The 26,887-nt window shown below is 36.7% G+C and overlaps 1 protein-coding gene across 3 annotated transcripts in view; it reads right to left on the reverse strand.

Moving 5' to 3' along the window:
* Positions 1 to 193: 193 nt before the first annotated feature.
* LOC131231036 (SNF1-related protein kinase regulatory subunit beta-3) overlaps positions 194 to 26,887 on the reverse strand; it is a 65,735-nt gene continuing 39,041 nt past the window's right edge. Inside the window, exons 1-4 of one of the 3 annotated variants that reach the window (XM_058227113.1) lie at positions 17,159 to 17,404; positions 16,684 to 16,718; positions 726 to 812; positions 194 to 643 (exon numbers count right to left, since the gene is read on the reverse strand). In XM_058227113.1, coding sequence (XP_058083096.1) covers positions 323 to 643; positions 726 to 752 — 348 coding nt within the window. In that variant the 5' untranslated portion in view covers positions 753 to 812; positions 16,684 to 16,718; positions 17,159 to 17,404 and the 3' untranslated portion in view covers positions 194 to 322. Of the gene's footprint in view, positions 644 to 725; positions 813 to 16,683; positions 16,719 to 17,002; positions 17,095 to 17,158; positions 17,405 to 26,887 lie in introns of those variants that run through there. The other 2 variants (XM_058227114.1, XM_058227115.1) reach the window with 2 other exon arrangements.

A 26,887-nucleotide genomic window follows, 5' to 3' on the forward strand; every position in this document is an offset into this window, starting at 1 on the left:
CCCCATTTACATACGGCCGAGTTCGAAAAATACAAACATCATCGAGACCTCTACAACGCCAATCTTATACCCTCATCAACGACTGAAAAACCAAGAAAAATATAAAACCGGCAAGAACTAAAAACCCCAAGAAAACCAACTCACAGCCATTCAAACCATATCCAAGATCAGTATGAGCCAGCGACTATCAGACACTAAAACCTTTTTTTAACTGCATTTTCCTAAGTGGGTCAACCGAACCCCAGCGTTCCATCACAAGAGTTATGGATATCATTTCCTACATTAAACCAAACACATGAGAAAGGGAAGAATGCACACCTCTTCAAGTTCCCCCCCTGGGGATCGGTTTATAAAGCACAACAGTAACAAACTTCGAGCGGAAGCGATGAGTGATCCCGAGGGCCACTACCGATCGTGGGGCCTCCCTGTTCTCTATGTATAGATGGTTGAGGACCACGTTCTGAGGTAAAGGAAGGTCACCCGAGGAAGCCTCTCTGATCGGCGGGAAGCTCAGCAGCGTGTGTTGCAGGTGGGGTGGGACAGTCGGTGGATCCCGCCCTTCGTCTTCGATTCCCGGGAACGGGTTGTTGTAGCTTGAGTCAGGCGACCTCGGGACTTCAAATCCCATGATGTTTACTTCATCCTGCACAGTGCACACGGATTTCTTTTACATTCAGACAGGCGCATGGAAATAGGCATATGGACTTTGGGGGATTATGGCTTACATGATCCTCACTGTATGGATTGTCCATGGTTTTGCAAAGTGAAACCGTCTAAGAGTGGAAAATCATCAAAAGCGGACACTCCAAAACCTGGAAAAAAAGAGTTCCATTGAGATCAGGATACTGGTTTCACTTTTGTAGGCATCCAAGGATTATGAAAAAATAGAAGAAAATGCCATGCAAGTTATCGACCATAGATATTATACAGCAGGCAGTTATCAGATCGGATTGCTTGATGGCCCATCTTCCGTTGGTTTGTACCTTCTTCTTTTTTTTCATACATTCCATTTCTAGTAATAGAGGATCAAGAAGAATTTGTGGTCATCAGCAATGGGACAGTAGACGGTTCTTCATTCTTATAAGCTGGTTCACATGGGCCACAAGCATTGGGCAGATTTCAACCAATTTATACAGTACCTGGTTAGTTAATGACCCAAGACAATTGGTCGTTGGTCACTGTAAGTTTTGCTGGCTACATGCATGCACGAATGGTGCTTGTTTTTGTTGCCAGTAGACTAAGGCTGCATGTGGAAGTACCTACCAGTATACGGTTGAATTTATCAGTGGGCCACTTCGTTCCCGAAAACAAAGCCTGATTAGGCAGGTGATGAGTTTTCCAGTTCTCTGTCCGGAAATAACAATTTTTCCCATTTCGAGGAGTCCTACTTGAAATAAACAAGATATTAGTTTGTGGAGAGTGGTTCTTGCCCGCCCATGAAACCTGTACGTACTCCCAAAGATACCTCCCCAAATCATGCCATTCTTGACTACTTGCTGCATGTAATGTTTATAAATGCAGAACCAAAACAAGATATTTTTCTTTTTCTTTTTCTTTTTCTTTTCTTTTCTTCTTCGTTTTTTATTTTATTTTATTTTATTTTCTGAAAGGTATCAAGAACTTTATTGAAAAGGAGAGATACTTGATACTCTCGTCTGCATAGGGCGGTTGATACGCAGGCACTTAGAAAGGGTACACATGGCATATTTTATCTCAATAACTATCGCCAAGTTACAGCCCAAAATTCCAATTGGTTGAATAATCCTAACCTCTGATTTGTGGACAATTGTTCATTGAAATAAGACCATTGAATATTTTTCATTTTTAACTGTCCAATAAATGTTAACCAATCTGATAGCCAGATAATCAAATAAGCGTAGTTTTTAGTCCACAATACATCTAAAGCAGTGAATATAATTGGACAGTTTAAGTCAAATTACTTGCGTGACAGGTGTACAATTTTAAAGTAATTTCTAAGTGTCTGCATATCATCCATCACACTCTGCAGAGCATCAAAGACTCTATCCAAAAAAAAACAAAAAAACAAAATGGCAATACATCAACAGCAGCGGAGGGGAGCCAATTCTGAGTTAGCCTCTCATCACACCTTTCGGCAAGAGAATCAGCCAAACTGTTTGCAATCCTAGGACAATCCTAGGAACACATTCTAAAACAACCCTCCTATGGGCCAAAATGGATCTGATTCAAGAGAAAACAACGATATTTCCAAGGACCATTATCCTTGGCCATTCTATTGATTGACTACAAATTTTGCATATTTATTTTATACTGATTCTTTCGACAACACATATTTAGGTCCCTATAAAATGAAGCGACAGGGAAAAAATTTACCTTTTTCCCACAAACAACGATATTTTTACAAGCATCGGTAATAATATCCGCAATACCAATATATGTTTCCATATACCCAGTCATCAATACATGTAACAATACCGATACTCTGAACATGTAACAATATCGATGCTCTGAACATTAGTCCTAGCCCATGGATGTGTTAATATGGACAAGACCACATTGCGCATGAAGAGCGAGTGCACCCATTCTCTCCAAACCATAAAAAGAAAAAGATAGTTGGCAAGAATTCAACAATCATTTCAAAATGCAATTTTTCAAACACCCATTTTAAAATGTCTCTAGATTCCCGCACACCATCATCAGATGGCGGTAGAGATGTGCTGCACACCTTTCTGCATGTTAGAAAGGCTTCATTCACTATCCATGCCTACAGTCCTGCTGACAGCACTCACAAAAGTTAGAGAGAGAAGGGACCTCGCTGCACATGATCCTAGCCTTCATCAGGCAAGGCTCACAGGTCCAGTCCACTCATCAGGAGGGGAAATATTGGAAATATTGGAAAAATGATGGATTTTTTCAATGAAACTATAGGAGGTGTTAAAAGAGATGATTACACACTTACAACTCAAAATATTGCTAAAAGACAACAATGCATAATAAGTTTCCATTGTATATGGTTCCTAAACTATGTGTTGTCTGACAAAAGTAATGCACCTATTATCCAAAAAGAGTTCATATAATCAGTGTTTTAAATATCGACGATATCGGCCAACATATCCCACGATATTTCTTGTATCCCACCTGTGCGATACAAAACGCATAAGTAATGGGATATATCCCACATGTTCAATTCAGTGAGCAATTTTTTATTTTCGATCCTTTTTTTCTGTAAATCATGTTAAATCAGTGTCAAATTGTTACAAATCCATGATTTTTTCGATTTTGAGATTTGGAAGACGCAAGTTGCGGAAAATTATTAAAAAGAAAAAAACAAAAAAATAAAAAAAAACAAAAAAACAAAAACAAAAACAAAAACAAAATTTTCCCAATTTCTCGCAAATCGGTTGCAACCTTTGTGTCCAAACATAAAATCAAACATGTATGTAACCTGATTTAGGAATTCTTCTTTTGCTTTTGAATGTATTGCTTGTGTTTCCACACGTCTTCTTACATTTATAAATTATATGAATATACTTGCATCAATTTAGTTAGACAACACATAGATTAGGACCCCATACAAAGAAAACATATTATGTGTACTTGTTTTTTTGTAATATTTTAATTTGTAAATGTGTATTGATGTTTTTTTAACAATCACTAAAATTTTATTGAAAAATTCGACCGATTTCCAATGTTTCCCCATGTTTCCAACATCAGCGATACATTACGTGATACAACCGATATATCCAATGCGATAACCCATACGTATCCATATCCCAAGGGTGCGACACGTAACACGATACCGATATTTCGAACACTGCATATAATTCATAAATCATACAATATACATACCAAAACACGAACAATACATCCAAAAAATATATTTTTTCTTGCTATTTTTTAAATAATTTTTTTCAAAAATTCAAGAAACCGTCTCCAATCTGTAGATCAGCCTACGAGTAGTGTCCATTGAGTTTTTGAGACCCTACTAGCAATTTAAATGGGTAAAAACGGAAGATTTTTGAATTTTGTCTAAAATCTTTCGTCTTCTCCAAATTCGAAAATTGAAGCTTCAAATCCATGATTTTGCATGAAAAATATGCATAATCATGATTTAGTAACTTATTTCTACCCAACATTTTAAATAGCGAATAGTGTGCAGCATAACATTCAACCCTCTGAGGCATTACACTTAAGCTACTACGCGTGTAGCGTAAGCTACACACTACTTCTAGATTTTTAATTAAGGTCGTGTTTGATTGTGCCAAACAATGTTTCAAATATCACTCGTAGTGTAGCAGTAGCATACACTATATAGCGTAGCATAGCCATAGCACTGCGGAGTGTAGCCAAATAGTGTAAATCCCATATAGCATACACTATAGGGGTCGTAGTGTGTAGCGTTTGTAGCGTACACTATAGTGTTTTTTTTTTTTTAATTGTTTTGTTTCCTAAAAATGGTGTAAAACTCATGTTATAAAAAAACTTAAAATGTAAAGTTAAAACCAAAGGTTTCCTTGTTTACTTTAACTTAAAATGGTGGTGATCCTTTATTAAAGTTGGTGTCAAACACATATGCTAAAAACCTTTAAAACTAAACTTAAAAGAAAAATGATTTCGAAATAGGGTTTTCAAAAAACCCCTCTTTGTATAGATGACATTTGTATTGTACTCAATCAAGGTGTTTTGTAACAGTAACGTTGGTCGTAATGGCCACCACCGTTACCGTTATGACACCGGTTTTTTTATTTTTTGAAAAATGTTCTTCCTGGACCGTTACGGGTCTGTTACGGGACCGTTACGGCCCGTTTTTTTGTAATGGCCATTACGGCCGTTTCAACCCCGTAACGCGTAACGGTTATGACCGTTACCGTTACGTAACCGATTTTGAATACCATGTACTTAATACTCTAACTTATGGGATTTTTATTTCTTTTCATACTTGTGAGTTGTAACTTGTGGTTTCAATTAGACATTATTAATTAAAGTGGTTTGCTTAGAAAGTTGTTGATGTGATAATTATTTGATTTGGTTTATGACTTTATATGTGTATTGGCTTTTGATAAGTGATAATTAATAACTTATTTGAACATGCTTATACTTGAAAAAATGAATCATCTTTTAGGCATTTTTTATATTTCTTTTTTCTTTTTTCCTTAATATTTATCATATTTTTTTAAATTAAAAAATAGAAGTATCGTGTAGCTTACACTACACGCTCCGCTATTTACGCTATATGCTATGGAGGGATGAACGCTACACTATTTACACCACACGCTATAGAGGAATGAACGCTACGAAACAGCTATCGCTATTTAAAACACCGGTGCTAAATATCAAAAAAAATTATGATATTTTGCACCAAATTAGTCTGATTAATAATGAAATTTAATGACATTTAGTACAACCAAACCAGCCTAAAACATGAGGAAAAATGGGCAAAGATTAAGTGTAAAGGTAAAAAAAGAGCAACCTAAGCAATTTAATAGTATTACTTATATGATTTTACTAAAATTATTGAAAAGATTAACTAATTTTATTTAAAAAATTAAAAAATGTAATAAATCATTGAAAACATTAATTGATTTTAATGTTTTAGTGAAAAATAACTTATAGTGTTAGCTACATAGTGTATACCATAGGCTATGTAGCGTGCAACATATGCAAAATTAGCATGTAGCGTAGGGTACATGTGACTTAAGGCGTTAAGTCCAAGTTACACTACGTAGCGTAAGCTACACACTACATAGTGAAGCCATTTAAAACATTATTTCTATCAAATTTGAGCAAAAGAGTTAAATAAAAACAACAAAATCACAAAAATCTTACGGGGGGGGGGGGGGATCCTAAATAAAGATTTATTTCATAATTTTTTAGATTTTCAGAAGAGGGGTCACTGTCTTGATATCATCGATACGTATCGCATGTATTGACGTTATCAAAGATATTTGTAAAGCAACAATGTGATATTTTGCGATATATCCATGCATCGATGATACATGCGATATTTATGTCAATACAAGGGAATTTTACAAATCCCCCTATGTTTTGTATTGGGCCCATGCAATAGGCCAATACGTTGGTTGATACTATCAATACTGCAAAGACTACCTAGGACTAATTGTAGGGGTAAATTTCTCCAAAGGCTACTCGCATTATATTTAGTAGAGATGAAATCAATAAACAAGAGAATAACCAACCAGCCCAAACGAAGAAAAGAACCCAAGTAGTCTACCAAGCTAAGAACCATGTGACCACATGGATTTTTGCCTATTCAGTCTTCCCTTGGGCGTTGTATGATTGTTAACCTATTCAATCTAACTTACAAAGAAACTTAACAATGTTTGCCTGGGTAAATTCCCAAATCTTAGGTATAGATGCCTCCTTACCTTAACCTAAGATTGTCGGTTGATAGCCTAAGGGGTACGTTTTTGCGCCACTCGCAATCAAAGTGTAGAAGTGGGCCCCATTTCTAAAAAATCAGCAAATGATGTAAATGAGAGGCAACCAAAGGGCATGATGATGCGACAACTCAAGGAGAAGCTCCATTTTCAAGAAGCCCCCCTACAACTCTTAAACGCATGTACTCTACAACTTCAAATTATAGAATAAACTAATCTCTTGTAAATGCTAGTTGACTTTTGGAGGAGCACAATCAGCTTACGATGCCTAGGCCAAAAGTTTGCATACTACCACTTGGGTTTTCAATTTGTACAGGTCAGACACATGGTTGGGTGATCCAAACCGTTGTCCATGGACCAAAACACCTCCCAGATGGAATATACAAATCATTCGATTGGTGGTTATGGAAGAAAATACAACAACAGTTTACATTCAACAAACAAAAGGAAAAATATTGTGTTAGCTAGGATCTTTAAATCTGGGGGAATTTTGGTGCATGGGCCATCCATAGTGAGGCGCATTATACCAACAGTTTGGATCACTAAACTATGAACCACACTCGAACAAACTGAAAACCCAAACATACTGCACAAGCTCTCACCTTAGCATTGTTGAATATACCTTATTCTAGTTAACTCTAGCGGTGCAACTACATAAAATCACCATGTCAAAAATCAGGAGTCCCATGTTGAGCTGCAGAGCTGCACTACAATGGGGGGCCAAAAAAAAAAGACACTTACAATATAGTGATAGGGGTATCCTAAGAACCTTCGCAATAGTATTAAATCAAATTAGCTTTAGCGAACCTGAAAACTTTTTTCAGACTACTGAAAAGTCATTGATCCTTTTTTAAACCAAATGAAGATTATCTTTTCAATTGGAAGCTTGTCTATGGGGTTTGGATATTGAATCTCAGAATCATTTCCAACCACTTGACTTTGAACTGGCTATTGAACGTCTTTCTATCTATTGAATGCTCAAAAAATCCTTCTAAACCAAAATGAACATGGTATTTTAGTTAAGTTGTGTATTTCGGGTTAAGAAATTGAATCTAAGAATTCTATCCAACTGCTTGATTTTCAATTGATGATTGAATGTTCCTTTTTATGTAGTGTAAAACAATCTTCTTGTTACAATAGCGCAGTAATGTAGCAGTTCACTATAGCACAGTATTGTAGCAGGCACTGTAGCAAGTGAAAGAAGAGAAGAAAAAGAGCAGAGAAAAACCCATTAACATAAACAAAAAATAATAAGAGAATAAGAGCTGTGTAGGCCTAGGTGGCCTATATCCACTTCCATTAACACTCCCCCTCAAGTTGGATCATAGATGTTGTCAATGCAAGCTTGAAGAATATGCGTGTTAACTGAGTATGACCAAGAGCCTCGGTGAATACATAAGGAAATTGACCCTCGACCGGATATACGGTGTAGAGATTTTACCATTGAAGACCTTCTCACATATGAAGTGACAATAAACTTCAATATGTTTAGTTCTCTCATGATAAGCTGGATTATTTGCAATATGGGATGCAGTCTGATTATCACACAACGATTGCATCGGTAGCTTCACTGCAATCCCCATCTCCTGTAATAATTTCTTGATCCACATTAACTGACACATAGTATAAGCCATTGCTCTATATTTTGCTTCCACTCTTGATCGCGCCACAACACTCTGCTTTTTACTCTTCCACAGCTAGATTTCCCCCTACAAACGTCCAGCACCGGCTGATTCATGCACTGAATCGGTGAACCAACGATTCATGATTCTGGCTTTTTTTTAAGACAGAAAATGAAACGATTGATTCCTCCACCATACTAGGATCAAATAAGTTGTGGTGTCTGACCCGCACACGTACCAGAACTTAGCATCCAAATTATGGAACCCATTGAAGTTGGAACTTGGAACAGCCTCAAATTTGCATTGATCCAAATGATGTTGACCGCTTGATTTAGCTTGTTCCAATGATCAATGATTTCAAATATCTGAATTCACTCATTCAATTTTGATCTTTGATTATTTTAATTTTACCCCTCCATTTGAATAGTACAACATACCTAACGTCAATTAATTGGGATAAGGCTTAGATGATGATGATGCTGATGACGATGACTTGATAAGCACCAATCGCATGGTTAGCTTGATGTAGAGTGTGACTTTCGGACTGCGCTTCATCTATAGAAGACCCTCAAATAGGGGTGTCTCAATTGACATGCATGTATGCCACGCATAAAGAATAAGCCAACTGTATTTACTATCACATGAGATGATGTCAAGATGGGAAGATCATATCTAGGAAATATTATATTGTACTTATGCGAACCGTGATGATACCTACAATAGCACTTCACCAATGCTACCTCCCTTCCTATGGTTTTTGAGCACCAGTTGTATTTTTCAATGAATGCAGTCATTGCATAAATTTCCTTTATCAATACAGGATTTCATTAAAAAGAAATGCCCAAAACAGCCAACCAAAACAAACTCTCATAATATACGAACACTAAAACTACCACATTACAATATAAAGTCCTCTCTCCCCATTAAATCATCTTTCCTATAACCCAAAAGCCCCTTAAGAACAAGAACCCAAAAAAGAAACCCTGCCCTTCACTCTATCAATCCCCTGCTTTGGACTTTCACTTTTGCTAATTTAGAACATTTGTTAGAGAGTCTTTGGATAGCAGGAATCCAAGGGAAAGAAAAATAGCTTTCCCTTGACAAGATAGATGGGGTTGTTTAGATAGTAAGAAGACCCAAAATTCCAAAAAGATAACCATTACACTTATCCACCCTGGCACAAGATATGAGGTGACTTTTGTCTAATGAAATTGAGATTTCCACTTGTATCCAAACAGGACCCCTATTTCTGGAATCCTAATTTCTACAATAATGATGGAAACAATCATTGCATAATTATTACAATTTCCTAATCCACACCTTGGATTCCTTGTATATAAACACGCCCTTAGTCCGTCAAACAGTTAGGAAAGAAAAAACAATATATGGGTCATTCATCTATTATATAGAAGAAAGCAGTAGAAGGAATTGAGAGATCTCTCTAATGGTGTTAAAAGTACATCTAAAAATCATCGTCGTTGTCATCATCATCATCTAAGCCTTATCCCAATTAATTGGGGTAGGCTAAATAAATCCTATTCTGCCATGCCACTTCTATTAAGGGTCATAACTTCAATTGGACCATAGGTCATCAAGTCCTTCCTTGTTGGGCCTTTCCCTTTTGTCCTTTCATAGCCTTCAACTCGTACCAACTCACTCCTAACCCATGCACTTCTTGGTCTCCGTTCCACATGACCAAACCATCTAAGTCTACTTTCCCCCATCTTATTACCTGTTATTGATACTCCTAAGTTCCCTCACAAGCATTCATTTCTAATTCTATCCTTCCTCATCTTGCCACTCATACATCTCAACATCCTCATTTCAGCTACACTCATACTATGAACACGTCATTCCTAACCAACCCAACATTCTATTCCATAAAGCATGGCTGGTCTTATAGGTACCCTATAAAATTTCTTTCAGATTGAGTGGTAAATGGCAATCACATAAAACCCTAGAAGCACATCTCCATTCCTTCCACTCAGCTTGAATTCTATAGGCAACATCATTCTCAAACTCTCCACTCATGAATTATCTACCCAAGATACTGAAAGTGGTCATTTTGTGATTCTTGGTCGGCAACTTAACTAATTCCTCGTTTCCACTTCTACTATAGCTAAAATTGCACTTCATATACTTTTTAAAATATGGCAACAATTTCATTAAAACAAAAGGTGAAACAGGAAAACAATTGAGAAGCATGACTGACGCAGGACATGAAAAATTAAATATAATATGCAAGATTTCAAGCTTAGATCCTACCAATTCAGAAACAATCACACAAATTCCACATCCCACATGAAAATCCAAACATTCAATTAAAAAGGAGAATCTATGCGGGTCCAAGCCGACACAGGCTAGGACTAGACCAATAAAAATTATAAACTAAACAATGTCAAATGGAAATAAAATCAACTACTCATGCATAAAAATCAATCCCTAATCCAAGGGATTCCCTAATTTCAATTCAAGGAACCCTAAGGTGATAAAAATGGGCAAATCAATTAGGGATCATGTAATATAGGGTTAGGATTCATGAAAAACGGCTATGAGAGGATAAAAACTTGAGCCAAAAGATGATCCCGCGTGTGGACAGCAACAATGGGCCAGACGGACGTGCGTGTGATCTCGGCCGCACATGTGTGGGGCCCACTATTCAGAAAAAAGCCACCTTGGCCCTGGTCGGCCAGAGATGGACTCCAAAACCCCCAAATCTCAGCTCGATCCAATGTACGGTTTGTGCGTGGTGTTCCGCCGAAGTTTCAGCTCGCCTGCGAGCCGAAATCTGGAAACCTGCTGTAATGAAGAAATCTGATGCAACAAAAGGACAAATTTGAAGTACGGATGGTGGGGGAAGATGGAAAAAAAGACGATGGAAGATGGGGGTGAATTGGGATCGATGTGGCTTCGCACCACGGTAGTTAGCCCTTCGAAAAGGGAGGGCTTCGCACCCACTTTTGAATTCTTCTACAACTCACGAAGAGAGCAGAAAAATAAAGCAGGAATTTTTTTTATAAACTTCAATGAATGAAAAGAACTACAAGGGGTGCCTATTTATAGGAAAACCCTATACCCAAAACTCGCACAATGTGCGCAACCTATTACTTGCCGATGAAGTAAACTAAAATAAAAACCAAACAAAGAAATCTAAAGCGTTCACGATGTTCTAAATAATAACAATAAGCAAAACCTAAAATATGAAATCAATCCGACTAGCGGGCCATAATCATGAGATCCCATGATGGGCTTTTCTTAATTATCGGGCCCATTTTTTTGAACAAAAACTCTGTTTCTAGCATGGGGGGCCTCCTTGGATATCGTCATCGATTCAGATCGACGTTTGGGCCCTCCTTCATGTGTACATGCGTAAGGGGCGGCGTGCGTGCGCGTGATGTCCCCATCAATGACCCTATCATCAATTCATAGTGCCAGCTAAAAGAAAAAGGCAAGCAGCAAAAAAACATTGGCCCAGAAACATTATCCTCGAAGGATATTTGCCTCTGCTCTTAAGGAGGGAAGAGATGACCCTGAAAATTCCAGGAGGGCAAGGGCCCACCCCAGGACCAAGGAGACGATGCAGAAGGACAAGGACTTGATGGGTAGAGCTGTCTTCAAATATTCTTGCACTCCTCTCAGTCCAAATCCCCCAAATAATGGCAAATGGGAACATAGTCTAGATACATTTACCTTGATTTGAGCACAGACCACAGTCCCAACCTGCAATAATGTTAGCCAAAGACCTCTCCAAAGCCCAGCACACCCTAAAAGCTTAAAGAATTGATCCCAAATAACTGTGGCAGCCTGGCAATGAAGGAAAAGATGATCAACAGATTCCCATCTCCTGCAAATGATACACATATTGGTCATTGCAATATTCGGCTACCCACATGAATGCTTGAACCCAATGAGGAAATAGAGCTTTCCAAATTTAAGCACATGGGTAGGGAGGGTTGGCCAGATTCATTAAGATTCCCAAACACGAATCTGAAAGAGAATTGTCAATCGGTCGCCCACTTCCAATACTTGGTATCATCACTCAAAAGTATCAATGTTAGCCTCATAAAGGATAGTCATAAGGGCAGCAAAATCCCTTTATTCATTGTCATTCAAGTTTCTTCGGAGAGCAATGTTCCAAACCCTAGAACCCCCCAAAAGTTCATAGCAATCCTCCACTTTTGAATCTTTGTCCAACGCAAGGGAGAATAAGGGAAGGAGTTGGCCAGAGGCGACTCCCCAAACCACACATCCTTCCAAAATCTTATTCTAGAACCTCTTCCTGCAGTAAATTTACAGCCCTCTTCAATCAACATGCCCACTTTTTTGGGACGCTTGCACCAGTCTTTTACCAACACGACTAATTTCCCTCCAAACAAAGGATCTGACGGGATTCACCACCCTATTAGGAAACCAGCCACCACTCCCCGCTTCACCATATTTTTGAAGAATAACCTCTTCCCACAATGCATTTGTGTCATCTCCAAAGCTCCACCATCATTTTGCAAGGAGAGCCCAATTTTTCCCTTCAACCTCACCATCCCCAAGCATCCTTCTTTGATCTTTGAACCACCTCCCAATTGACAAGATGGGACTTCCAGCGATCTTGGTTGCACCAAACATCATGCAAGTTTGTTAAATTTCATTATTAATCGGTATAATTTGGTTTAGAATATCATGAAATTGGTGTAACCAAGCACAACCTTGAATAAAAATCTTGTAGTGCGTAGCATAATGTAGCTAACGCTACACGCTATGTAGCTTACACCTCATGCTTCAAAGTAGTGAGCGCTATGCTACACGCTATTTGTTATTTAAAACATTACTCTCAACTGGTGGTCCTCACATTTGTGGTTGCTTCCTCATACATATCCTTAATCATGTCAATATATACCCTTGAAACTCATTTCTTGCCCAACACCCACCAAATTAACTCTCTAGGGACCCTATCTTATGCTTTCTCTAAGGGCCTATTTGGTTTTCCAATTACAATGGTAAATGGTTGTAAATGGGTAAAATGATTATTTACTCTTGTACTCGTGTGGTGACATCACTTACATTTGACTGAAATGATGATTTTGATACACTGTCTGTTTCCCTCGGAAATCACTATAAAGATGGTGTGAAAATGTAATGATTACAATTTACTTTACCTAGTTCCTTGAGAAGTGTATTTGATTCTCGATTTATGAGCCATAATTCCTATTTAAACAAACACTTGGAAATGATAATGATAACTCATTTACTTTGCATTCCATAGGAAATTAGAAAACCGAACAAGCACTAAGCCAATAAAGCCCATGTGGAGATCCTTCCTCCTCTCCCTATATTTTTCCATCAATTGTCTAAATAGAAAAACAACTTCAAAGATATACCTCCCTAGCATGAAACCAACTGATTTTCTAATAAATTTGTCTCATGCCTTGGTCTTTGCTTAATCACTCTCTCCCAAAGTTTCATAGTACGGCACATAAATTTAGTCCCACAATAGTTAGTGCAGCTTTGTTTATCTCATTTATTCCTATAATAGGCACCATGGTACTTTTCCTCCATTGGTTTGTATGTCTCCTTTATTCTTATAAATAGGCACCAAAATAACCCAGTATCTCCCATACACTTCTAAAGCTCTATTGGCATACCATTTGGTTTGAGGACAAAGCATAACTTCCACCTATGAATGATAAGTAACATCAAAAACGATAAGTAACATCAAAATAGCTCATTGTATTTCATCTACATCAACAAGTAACAATGGAGTCTAATTCAAACTCGACCGTTGGCAATCCGAACCATGAGACCTTATTGTTGTTGCATCCAGTCCTTTAGAAAGTTCTGCCATGCAACCTTATTAAATCAGTACGAGTTCCTATATCTGCTAGATCAACAGCACTCTACCAATCTGAAGTTATAGATACAGAGCAAAATACCAGTATACTACAAGTTGTTGTAAACCCGTTGGACCAAGTAATCTTTGAGACCAACCATGTGCCACCCAATTGATGATCTCACCAGTTCGTGCAATCCCTATTCACCTCCAGCATACACTATCTCAAAACCCATAGCAAACCACTCTTAAACCACAATAGCCAACCCAAGTGAACAATGATTCCTCATTAGGTCCAGTTGAATTTATGTGAAAAATATTATGACAACAGCTACATTCACAAGGAACCTGCTCCAACAAAGGGGCATTAATTCATATGTCCCACTGAGGTCATTTGTATGATTGTATCTACTCACCCACCACCCTAATCTGATTCTAGCACTCTTTAAGTCTTAACCAAATCGAAGCCCACTCGGGCATCAAACATCACAAGGCCACACATCAGCTTATTACATCATTAAAGAGGAAGGGCATTAAGGTCAAGGTTCAAAATATCAAAATCAATGCACGTCCCAGCCAACACAAAAGCTGGTACAAATCAGTGCATATCGATCATATTGATGCCCATATCAGCCGAATGAATGGCTGTGAATTTTTTTAAGCAAAAGAATATCAAAAATAGCAAATACATCCAAAAAAATGATAAATGATTTTTTATCTCTATTTTGTTCTTCAGGATATTTTATGCATGCCTTGGTCCACTTTATGGTATGTACATATGACCATGGCTGTTTGCCTTTCCAATGTTGAATGTTGAGTTTTATGTTTTTCAACAATCCTATCGACTTTGGTTTTAAAGTTCTAATGTATTTGATAGTTTGTAACTCAGCTAATGCAAATAACATTGTGTAAGTATATGTAAAGGTGAAGCACATAACGTAAACATAATACAAGTCTATAACTCTACAAGATTACGTATACGACTATAGAAGTCTAAGTCTATAGCCAATAGATCATTAGAAGGATAGTTAGATGAACCATATTAATGATATTGGTTGATCACTAATAAGTATAATATAAGATTGGTAGTTAGTTACATGAATCTAAGCTTAACTACGTAGATATGCATATAATATAATTAGGTGTATAAGAGCTTTGCTAAGTGCACACACGTGCACGGTAAAGCTCGTTTGCACACCACATGTGCCAGCAGCATGGCACAAAGGTGCAAGATCTGATCCATCTATCAGGTTGGTCTGACATTCTACACATTTTCACACAAATAAATCTGGTCCACTCAGCATGTGGGCCATAATATTGGCAACAAGTGGATGGAAACAAGTGGATGGGTTACAAAACTTCAGCCAAGTTTCTTGGAGCTGTACATTTGTTTTGCAAACTGTGGCCCACTTGACCAGTGGACCAACCTAATTCTTGGGCTAGGTCATCATATAGTGGTGCCTTTCTAATGAATGGATTGGATCTTGGAGCTATCATGCCATGTTGGTACATGCGTGGCGTGTGCATGAGTTTTATTGCACACATGTGTGGGCTTAGCAAAGCTCATCCATCAGTAGCTCCAAGAAGTCCTCACAAGATCCAATTATCCTTACACCATTTCCCTTCCAGCTGCTAATCTTTAAAGGTGGGTCTTCATATTACTACATTTGCTTTGAGTGGAATGGCTATCGTGCTCACTTCAGCCACTAGCCACATTGATTTCACTGGCCATTATGATCCAGTTTGACAGCTTGTCTCCGATGGGCGGAAAGAGGAATGCCGTTTCCAAGGTTTCCAAACAAAAAGCCTAATTATAAATCCAACGCGGCGACATTTAAACTTTAAATAACACCAATGCGTATTTGTGCTCTTTCCAAAATCAGCCAAAGTTTATGATAGTTGTATGTGAGGCATGATCACTAGAAGTGTGGGGATGGTTACAGGTAAAATAGATGCAGAAGTATGAAGAGAAGGGAACCTCAAGGACATTTGCACTCTGAGACTTACAACTACAAAAAGAAATCATGGAATGGAATATAAATATGTAAATGTCAATTATCCCATTGCCGTTAATCCTTGTGGACCTAAAGTATGTGATCATAATAAATTCCCTAACCATAGAATATTTGACAGTCCAATAATATTAATTTCTTTATTTCCTATCAATAACAAAAACAATCAAATAAGCCTTATAGAATATTTATTTCATTGAACAAAATCTTTTTATTATTTCAATCGATGTTCCTCATCAGAAGGGAATAAAACAAGGCCAAGAGCCACAACAACCCACCATCTGCACTTCACCGAGAACCAGATTCCCAAGTTTACGGCCTATAAATAATTTGTTGGGTTTCAATAATCAGAGAAAAGATAGAAAAAGTAAATTACCAAAATCATACTCATTCTAACCCAAAAGCACAACAAGGACATATACAGTGTTTGATCAGAATTTGGATGTACAGACAACCTTTCAATGATCCAAACCGTCCATATAATGGATTGCATGGTGGATGGGAGATACCCAAAAATATCTCCCCACCAGATGATTTGAACCATCCAATTGCCCCCTTCAATCCACCCCACCAATATTACTGCATGTCCCAACCCATCGTGTGGCCCACCACATTAACAATTTACCCCACATGCACCATTGCTGGATCAAACAAACAAACTCCATTTCTCTCAATCAAGCATCACAAGCATATAATATGACCAAAATTTCAAGGTTTTTGTGGCTTTCAACTGATAATGAACATTGAAAAACATGTGATTGATTGAATTTATCAAAAGATTCCACAAAGCGAAAAGAATTCTAATAAGTCAGATAATCGCTCTTCTGATAAGAAAGAGGGGAAAAACATACCTGATTAGCTCTCAGCTCTAATCCTCCACAAACTCCTAAAAACCAAAAAGAAAATTAAAAAAATTAATTAAAAAAAAAAAAAAGAAAGAAAAGAAGCCCATGTCAGAATCTTGTCTGCAGATATCATCCAATCAAAAATTTTAAAAAATAATAATAAGAAGAAAAAAGAAATAAACCCCAAAAACATAACAAAACAAAAAAAATACTCACCCAAAAAAAAAAAAAAAAAAACATTTCAAAGAAAACCCACAAAACAAAACTCAAACAAATAACAGAAATAACAAAACCAGGAAAAAAGAAAACCAATATTCCCACCCACCCTATTGATTTCCCAAACACCCATTTCAATTTTCTGGTTTGGGATTAGTACAAAGTGAAAATGGGAGCATGCAAAAATCAATCAGGGAAGCTGCCCTAATTTAAAAAAAAAAAAAACCAAATGCAGAGCTAATGAAAAAAAACAAAGAAAACCCACCAAAATATGTCCTTGGAGAATCCAAACACCAAAATCTCTGTAGAAACAATATCGAATCTGACAAAGATAACTCCCTCCAAAACCCCCCTTTTTCTTTTCTCTCTTTTTTTTTTTTTTTTTTCTCTTCTTCTCTTCAAAAAATAAAAATAAAAATCCCAGAAAAGGGAAGAAATCAAGAGCAAAAAGGAGATTTGCGGAGTTTCAAAATCATTGGTTTCCTGAGAGTGGGACAAATCACAGGCGGGGATTGAAAAACCAACGATGCCTTTCTCTTGTATCCCGCGTACTACTGAAAATGAATCCGTAGTCCGCTAGTTAAGCAACACGTGTGAGTGATCTGAACCGTTCACAAGTTGCTCTTCCTACTTATGGGTCATTTTGAAACTGTAATATCTATAATCGATCCTTTCATTTTAATCTATGGACAGACATTAGAAGCTTTTGACGGTTTAAATTCAACTCCATTTTTTAAGATGCTAGGATCATTATTTTAGAGAGGAATCGGACCGTTAGTGGCATATCCATGATGGGCCCTACCGCATGAAGTGGGTTTTCCAATCATCTGAACGGCCCAGATGGAGGACTATGATTTTAATTCAGTAGTCCGCGGACTACGTAGATTTTACCTAAAAACAACACCCCTCCTGTAAGGGGAAAACCGATAGTCTCCTAATCATTTCTTTCGTTGTAAAACTTAAATGACTATTTTAACCTTATCTTTTGTAACAATGACTTGATGAACTCTGAATGGGGTTTGGTGGGATATGTTATCTTTATTAGAAAGAAAAGGGTATTTTGGGTTTTAAAATCTTTTTCCTTTCGCCCGGAGCACCTGATGGGAGACGAGAAAGTAGAGTATGGTAGAGCTTTACCTGTACACGAGCAGTCTTACTCTGGTCCTCACTAAACTTGGAATTACTCCACTCGACATGAGCTTGTTACTCGTTTTGATTATAAGCAGAGTATGATTTAGGAAATACTCATATGGTGTTAATTTATTATTATTAGTTTTTATATAAATTGTTAATATATTTCATAAATTGATATCATATATTATTGATATATGTCAGAAATTATTAATATATATTAATATAGTTAATATATGTTAATATATAAATTATTAATATGTTAATATAGAAATTTTTAATATGTTAATATATGTCAAAAATTGTTAATATGTTAATATATGTTAATATAGCTAATATATGTTAAAATTGTTAATATATGTTAATATAACTAATATATGTTAAATTTGTTATTCAAAAACTCTACTCGAATTGAGCTCAAATTCGGATTCAGAGTTGAACTTGACTCAAAAACTCAGACTCGACTCGCATCGATTTTTGCTCGTGCTCGGACGAGTAGAGCACAAGCAGAGAATCCATGCTCGATGTCCGAGTAAAGCCGAATACGAGTATGACTTGGGTAGTGCGAGCCAAGCATGAGCTGAGCAATACTCGTTTCGGCTCGACTCATGTACAGCTCTAGGTAAAGCGATAGCTTTTGATAGCGAATATGTCATATTATTTTGGACTGTCAATTTAGTTTCCTCTTAATGGATTGAAAATGGCTCAAAATACAAACAGATGAAATGATCCTATCCATTGGATCAGTTTACTTCAAAGAGACGGTAGAAAATACATGCTATAATAGTTGGAAGTTAGTGAGGGTATTGAAGAAAATTGAGTGTTTTAAAGAAATGATCCATCCATTGTAGGATCCACTTGGTGGACGGTTACGTATTGATTCACCATCATCTTGCCTTTATTTCCTCAAATTAGACCAATAAACGGTGGGCCCCACTTAGTCAGGTAACTACCAAATAGTACATGTTGCTACCTGACGCATTAGTGGACATCCAGTGACATCCAGCGGGTTGTTGAGTTGAAAAAAATCCAACGGTCAATATTGAATAAACAACAATATGAGGTTTGAATGAAGGAGGCGGTTTGTCTGCTGACCCCAGCACCAACCAGCTATCTGGTGTCAAAGCTCTTTAGGTCACACCATGATGTATGTACTTTATCCACACCGTCTATCCATTTTCCCATACCATTTCAGGCCATGAGCCTAAAAATGAGGTAGATCCAAACTTAAAATGGTTCACATCACAGTAAATAGAAGAGATTGAACGCTTACTTTAGAACCGGAGGCCACAGAAGATTTAGATCAAAATGATAGTTGTATTTTCCTTTCATCGAAGGTTGTGTGACAGGTTAAAAGGCAAATAAACATTACTGTGGGGCCTCAAGAAGTTTTCAACGGTCAGCGTTCAATCTCCACTATTTCCTATGGTATGGATCACTTGAGCTTTGGATCCGTTTCGATTTCGGGCTCATGGCTTAAAACGAACTGGCGAAATAGATGTACAGCGTGGATAAAACAGGATCCGGAGAGCTTTTACATGAGCTAGCTGGCTGGTGTTTGGGTCATCAGCCAAACCGCACATACGGATGCCTTGGGAACGATCACCGAGCGCATGAGTATGACTCTCGTACTCCTGCAGCCTATGGAATTTAAATCTTTTTAAATGGTCACTGTCCACCTGCCATGCATGTAACCTCAATCCAAACCGTCTAAATAATGGAACCCACTGATATGGGTTGTCTACTAAAAGTCCAGATCCACTGGACGATCCTAACATGTTATTAATTGATATTTATGTGTTCGATTCGGGACTAGCTACTAATTTCAAATCTGACCGTCCATTAATGGCCATTTGTTGGACGTTTATAACTATCCTTACATGTGAAATTTTTTTCTGTGACCTATCTATGTCGGGAGTGAATATTTGAACAGCTTGGATTGAGTTACATGAATGCTAATTGTACTTTTCCAAGGAGCCTGAGTATGGATGGTGACACTCTGCCAGTATAATAAAAAATAATAAATAAATAAATCGTCATCTGATAAACCTGCGGTTCTGAGCATTCTGACGGTCACGGGAACTTTTCGGCCGGACTTGAGAATAATGAGAAAAAACTTTAATACTCTGACAGACGTGAAGTTGATACTCAGGCACTACAAAATTGGATAAGTAGCATGCAAATAATTCTAAATAAACCATCCAATTTTGGTCCCACCATGAAGATGTACAGTAAAGAAAAATGTATAGTGATTTGATTATCCAAGTAGCCGATTGATGGAGATGAATTCAGCAAAGATAACTCCACTAATCAGAGGTTTTGATTGTTGAAGCACTATGATTCTCGGATGATGACCTATTCAGAGTGGGTCCCACAAATTGGACGGTTTAAATTGCTTAATTTATAACATGTTTAAATTTTTTAGTGTGTGCGTATCAACCTTGATACTCTGCTAGGGTGTACGCAAGCAGAGATGACGACCATACCCAATCACAAAAAATCTGTATTAGTGGCATATATGTAAGACAATCCAAACCGTCCAAACATTTTAACCAGATTTTCAATTAATATTGAATCAAATTAGCTTTTAAAAACCAAAACTATTTTGACTGTCCAATTAATGGCCACAAAAATGTCAGCTAAAATGAGAAAATTTTAATGGTCCTGTTTCAAAATTAGTGTCAGTTTATAGGAGATCAGACTCGTCCAGTATACCCGATTTCCAGAGTAACAGGTTTAATAGATTGGAGTCATGGATTAATGTATATATATGTGCCACGTGTAAACAGATGTGTGCATGCATATGGACAATCACTCTTCCAGAGTATCAACTTTCCTCTTGTCTAGTTTCCATGAAATTTCAAAAATAGAAAAAGTTAGCACCGTAACGCTCACCTTTTATGCAGTACGGAGAAACTGTTTTTGATGAAAATACACCTGCTTTTTAGATAAAAGCAGCTAAAAAAAAAAAAAAAAAAGTATTTTCTTCTTTTTTATTTGTCCTTATGAGTAGGAGTTTAAATTAGTGAGGTAGGTTATATCTGAGTCAAGAAAAAAAAAGGTGTATAAAAGATCACGTGTACAGTAAAAAATTACCCTGGAAAAAATGTAAATAGCTTGCCCAACTTTTAAGAGGAAGTTACATGATACTCAGGTAGCGTATGACGATAATACGCAGCCGCTTAAAAATTGTACACGTGGATGTTGAAAAAGGACCGTTGGTCTTTTTTTTTTCTTAATCATTTTCAACCGTCCTGTAGTCAGTTAATCATATAAGTGTAATTTATGATTCAGATGCATCTACACTGGGAACCACGAATTGGACAATTCGTTTTTTGACTAGGCATATGCAACTTATAAGTAATTTCAAAATGCCTGTGTATCATCTATCACACTCTGCCAGAGTATCAGATTTTTTTTCATTTTTATAATGGTTGTAAGTCATCTACTACACCCGTGGTACACATGCGATGATCTAGACCGTCCAAATCAAGTGGCAGATTATAAATGGAGTATAGTCCAAAATTATATATGATCACTGTCCATTTGGTGGCTATCAAAGGACATGCATTAGGTCGCTATCATTGAGTGTGAATCAAATAGTCAAGTTCATATTATCAGTTTGATTTTTAGACCATAATCCTTCTAAACGGGGCCAGAATCATGGTGACAAATCTCATTCCGGGCAATTTCTCATAAGATTTTTAAATTTTAAAGTTTAACTCTAGATATTATAGGGAAAATCTGGCTGAAAGTAAAAATATTTAAATTTACTTATTTTAGAAATATTTTTTACACATTTTTTTTTTTGGTTCACTTGTTAGTACACCCCACTGTCAATTCATACGTCACTGTTAGCCACCCCCACTGGGGAATCAATACCAAGGCCTTAGTGTTGAAACAAGGTATCTTTCACTCAATCTACCACTTGAGTACAATCTCAAAGACTCCAAATTTAATGTGGAAAAACCCTTGTGAGAAAAACTTATTTTAGAAATATTTTTTAATATATATATTTTTTCTTGTTAGCTTAGTACACCCCACTGTCAGTTCACACATCACTATTAGCCACCCCCACTAGCGAATCGATACCAAGACCTCAGTGTTGAAACGAGGTGTATCTTTCACTTAGTCTACCACTTGAGTACAATCTCAAAGACTCCGAAATTAACATAAAAAAACCCTTGTGAGAAAAAATTATGGCTCAAAGTAATAGTAATGCACATAAAAGTAGAAATTACAAGAAAACAAGATAATACCTGATTCAAACAAGCCTCGAATCTCCCCTTACAAGCCCATTGAAAATCCTAAAAATGAATTAGAAAGCTCTGAGATACACCCCAATCCTGATTACACTCCTCTATATAGCCTTAGAAAGAATCACAATTGAAAATGAAAACAAATCACACAGATATGCAAATCTGCATAATTCTGTGAATTTCGATGTCATTGACAAACTATCGATGGCATCGAACCCACTTCAATGGCATCAAACTAATACAAAAACACTCTAGTGATAAATCATGGATTTTTTGAATTTTTTCAATAACATCGAGCAAGCTTTTGATGTCATCGAAACTAACTTCGATCGCATCGAGTAGGACACCGAAGTGTCCAGCGACTAACATGGAAAATTTTAAAAATTCCTTATGGCATCAAGCAGGACTTCAATGTCATCAAAGTTTGTTCGATGGCATCAAACTAGCATGTTAAATTACAGATTTAAGACATCAATCAATAAAAAGCACCTCTCAGTAATTTCAAATCATAAAGACATTATTTACTCATTTTAAATTAACAAGAATTTGATATAAAAAATCTTAATTAATAAATATTTTAATTTTAAATATTTTTATATAACAAATTATTTAAGTTTTTTAGTATTTTTATAATAATTTACAACAAAAGTGCAGTTAAAATTTGCCAATATTTTGAAATCTAGTGATAATATTATTTTAGTATACTTTATACAATGTTATTAAAACAACTTTAAAATTTCCGTAATATTTATTACATTGCTTCAAATGTTATGTATGAACCTCATCACTTTAAGGGTTCGTTTGGATCATAAGTCATTTTGTTTTAGCTACTTATGTTCAAATAATTAATATCGATATCTACTGATTCAACAGATAAATATATATGGTAAATAGTATACTTATTAACCAATCTCTTAGTCTAAATCTCTATTTCCCATCTATATCTCTCTTACTCGCTACAGTGTTAACCACTAGTGATGCAAAAAAAAAACCCCAACGTTAAGAATAAATAAATAAAATGGTCTTAAATATAAACTTACGTAACTTAGAATAAACAATCAGCATTATGGGTTCATGATGAATAAAAAACTATAGGTTTAAAACTCCAAATTTAAAATAAATAAATAAAATCATTTACTTATCTCATTTTGCTCCTCAAGGACCTAATTAGCAGGTCCACTAAATAGGGGGTGAATCAAGAGATGGAAGAGAAGATTGTTAAGGTTTGAGAGGGTTATCATGGCTATAGTGATAATGCCCATGGCTCCCACTACTGTGGTGCTCCTGATGATGGCAACAAGGTTGTTGGTGTCATGGTTGTAGCAGGTGTGGTGGCGATGGTTGTCATTGCCATGATTAGTGCTCATGTCATTAGCAGAGAAGAAAAGGAGAGGAAAGAAAGAAAGAGAGAGAGAGTGAGAGTAGAAGGATAAAGAGAGAAGGAGAAAGATGCAGATTTTCCAGGGGGTAAATTGTAAACAAAAAAAAAAGTTAGGGGTAAACTATAACGCCCTAAAATTTTGGCAACTTATGAGTGGGATGTCATTGGGCATTACCTTTGATTTCTTAAATTGTGTGCATATCTGTGCATATATTCACATGTTTTTAAGACCATAAGGAATGATTTTATGTCCACTAAAACTGCTCGACCGAGGAAAAGTTAGGAGTTTTGGAAAACATTGACAGACCCTCGCAGTGCCATAGTGAAATCCATGGTGCCACCGTAAAAATTGAGGTTTTTGGGGCAGTGAGGCACGGTACCACCGTAAAAAAAAATGATTATTTTGTTAGTAATAGTCGGCGGTGCCACTGTGCAACCTACAGTGCCACTGTCACTCTTTATTCAGCAATGGACAACAACATGCAGTTTCAGTTTGTTAACTTATGAAATTCTTATCTTATTCAATACAACTCCGATTGAGATGATTGAAAAGTCAGATTGAAGCTTAATGAGTCTAGTTTTATAATAATAATAAATAAATAAAATAATGTTGATTTTAGGATGTCTTGAAAATTATGCAGAAAATCATTTATTTCAAACAACCGGTAATTTTAGAATTTTTATAGAACTTGAAATGAATAAAATTTGGTAAGTCTAAATTAGACTTGATGATGAACTATAAAAAATATATAAAAATAATTCAATAACTAAAAGTGTTAAAAACGTTATAAGCAATAAACTTATTAAAATTGAAATTTTCTACAAAATGTAAGTTCTTGATAGACTGGACGTATCTTTTTCATCTTAGAGTTTCAATATGTAGTATCTTCGTAAGAATTGCTTCAATCATGTCAAGAATCATCCAGTGTGATTAAATTATACTTTTCTATTTTTTATAAAAAATTTTACCATTCTTGATAATTTACAGTTTAGTTGAATCGTCATTTCTGCTAGTTATGAAAAGTACATGTTGTGAACTTAGCTAATCCAAACCCTACTTACTGCACACAAAAAATTTCACAACCTAATTCATTCCAGAAATACTTTGATCAACCAAACTAACTTTAAGCCTCTCATTAGTGAGTCAATAGACTCGAAACTATAGGAAGATGTTCATGTTTTTATATTTCCAAATAAATTCCCTATTTGGCCTTGAAATTATGTTTCCCCCCCCCTTTAATCCGTTTCCGGCCAAAGGGTAAGACCAAATTAGGTTCGTTGAAAAAACAGGTTTGCAAACCCAAGGAAAATAATAAATCCCATCAACCCATCACCAAGAAATATAATGTAAAGTAAACCCCATAACAACCCCAAAGTCAAATCTCTTTCATAAATACCCCTACTCCTTAAGGGGCGTCATTCATGGCCAATATTCCAAAGGTTGAACAGGCAAATAGATTAAAAAGCTTTGGGCCCATTACCCCATTAACCAAAATATTAAATTAAAAACATCCTTCTTTGTCCAGGGGAAAAGGTCCAAACTAAGGGGGTGATTTTAGGTTTTTTGGATTTTGGTTTGAGGGACATTTGGGCCCATTTGATATGGATTGTTCAAAACCCTATGGGGGCCCTCCATACCACCAGTTTTCTTTTTTAATTTTCCTTTTCTTTTCTTTGTTAAGTGGCCCAACAAAAACAAAGGGGGGAAAAAAAAAGAAGGAGGTTGGGGGAGGGGGGCCCCCGGTATTTTTAAACCCGGGTTTAGGGGAATACCCAGCCTATGATTGGTTTCCCAGGGCTATTGGGGCTATTTTTTGGGTATCGGGGTAAACACGGGAGCCTTGGTATTGGCCACTTGGGGCCCCACCCCGGGAGGTTATTTCCCCCATTACCGGCGGGTTGGATTTGGGCCCACCGGTAAATTTTATTGGCCATTTGGAGGTTCCATATTGATTTATTTTGGCGGCGGACTGGGGCCTTTGGTGGGGAACCCAACTCCTTTTCAGATGGCCCAAACCAGGGATTTCCCTAAATTATTTTTATATCCAAATTGAGCAGTGGAAACCTAGTCCAGTTTAATAAAAATGTGATTTAAGGGGGGGGAATTTTTTTTTCCCCACCATTTAATTAAATTGATGATTTTGTGCCCTGGTTAAGGACCTAATATTATCTCCTTAATGTACCCTTAATTAGGTTAACTTTAATGGGACCCACATGTATTTTTGTATAACCCCCTTCACTGGGAGGTCTTGTGAACCCTTTGAGAAGGGCTTTTGGGGCGTTTCACAAAGGGTTTAATTTATTCCCATAAAACAACCGGAAATTGTTGTATGTCTTTCCAGTGGGAAGTACGTGTGTTTAATCCAACCCTTTACTGGGACCCATTAATTTTTTCCCCCCAAAAGGGCCCCAATTCCCATTTGTGGGGAACCCAAATAAATTGTTATTTGGGCGGTGGGGTTTCCTCATGGGCATCGGGGAAAATTGGGTTAAAATTTAAATTTTAAATTTTGGGGGGTATTCTTGATCCAAATCATTTGGCAAAATGATTATTTCTCTTTTGACTCATTCTCGCTTGCTAACTCTAATTAAAATTAATAATTAAATATAAAATATTAAATAATGTTAGTTTTTATGTTGGGCCCCATGGGACCCATTTGGGGATTTGATTTCCAGGTTAGGCGACCCACCATCCTTTGTATTCGGTGGGCCCTAATGGGCCCAACCCCAAAGGGGTTTTATAGTAATTTCCTGGTTTGGGGTCTTCATTTAATTCCTGATTACTATAAATCCCAATTTTTTTTTCCCCCAACAATTTTGATGTAAATTATGGGAAAGAGAAAAAGGAAAATGATAGGGGAAGTTGGAAAAGTTTGGGAAGGTCTTTGGTTTTAAGGAAGTTGATCTTTTCCTCAAATTTGGGCCACAACCCCTAATTGGAATGGGAAAACTTGTTTAACCTTCAAGTATTAAAATTTTATTGGTAAACCATTTTAACCTTTGGTAGGAATAGGATGGATTTTTCCCATGGCAGCCCATAAGATGTATTGACCTTGGGAAATAATTTTTTGTTTTACTTGTGAAATTGTAATTGGGTTTTTGGTTTAGGAAACAATGGGTTAAATACCCATTTACAAATTGTTGGTTAAATTTATTTACTTTTTAGGCCTTGTTAGGCCCATTCTCATATTTCTCTGAGTAGGTTGATTTGGATGTGCACCCC

This window comes from Magnolia sinica, chromosome 17, assembly GCF_029962835.1.
Source record: "Magnolia sinica isolate HGM2019 chromosome 17, MsV1, whole genome shotgun sequence".
NCBI lineage: Eukaryota > Viridiplantae > Streptophyta > Magnoliopsida > Magnoliales > Magnoliaceae > Magnolia > Magnolia sinica.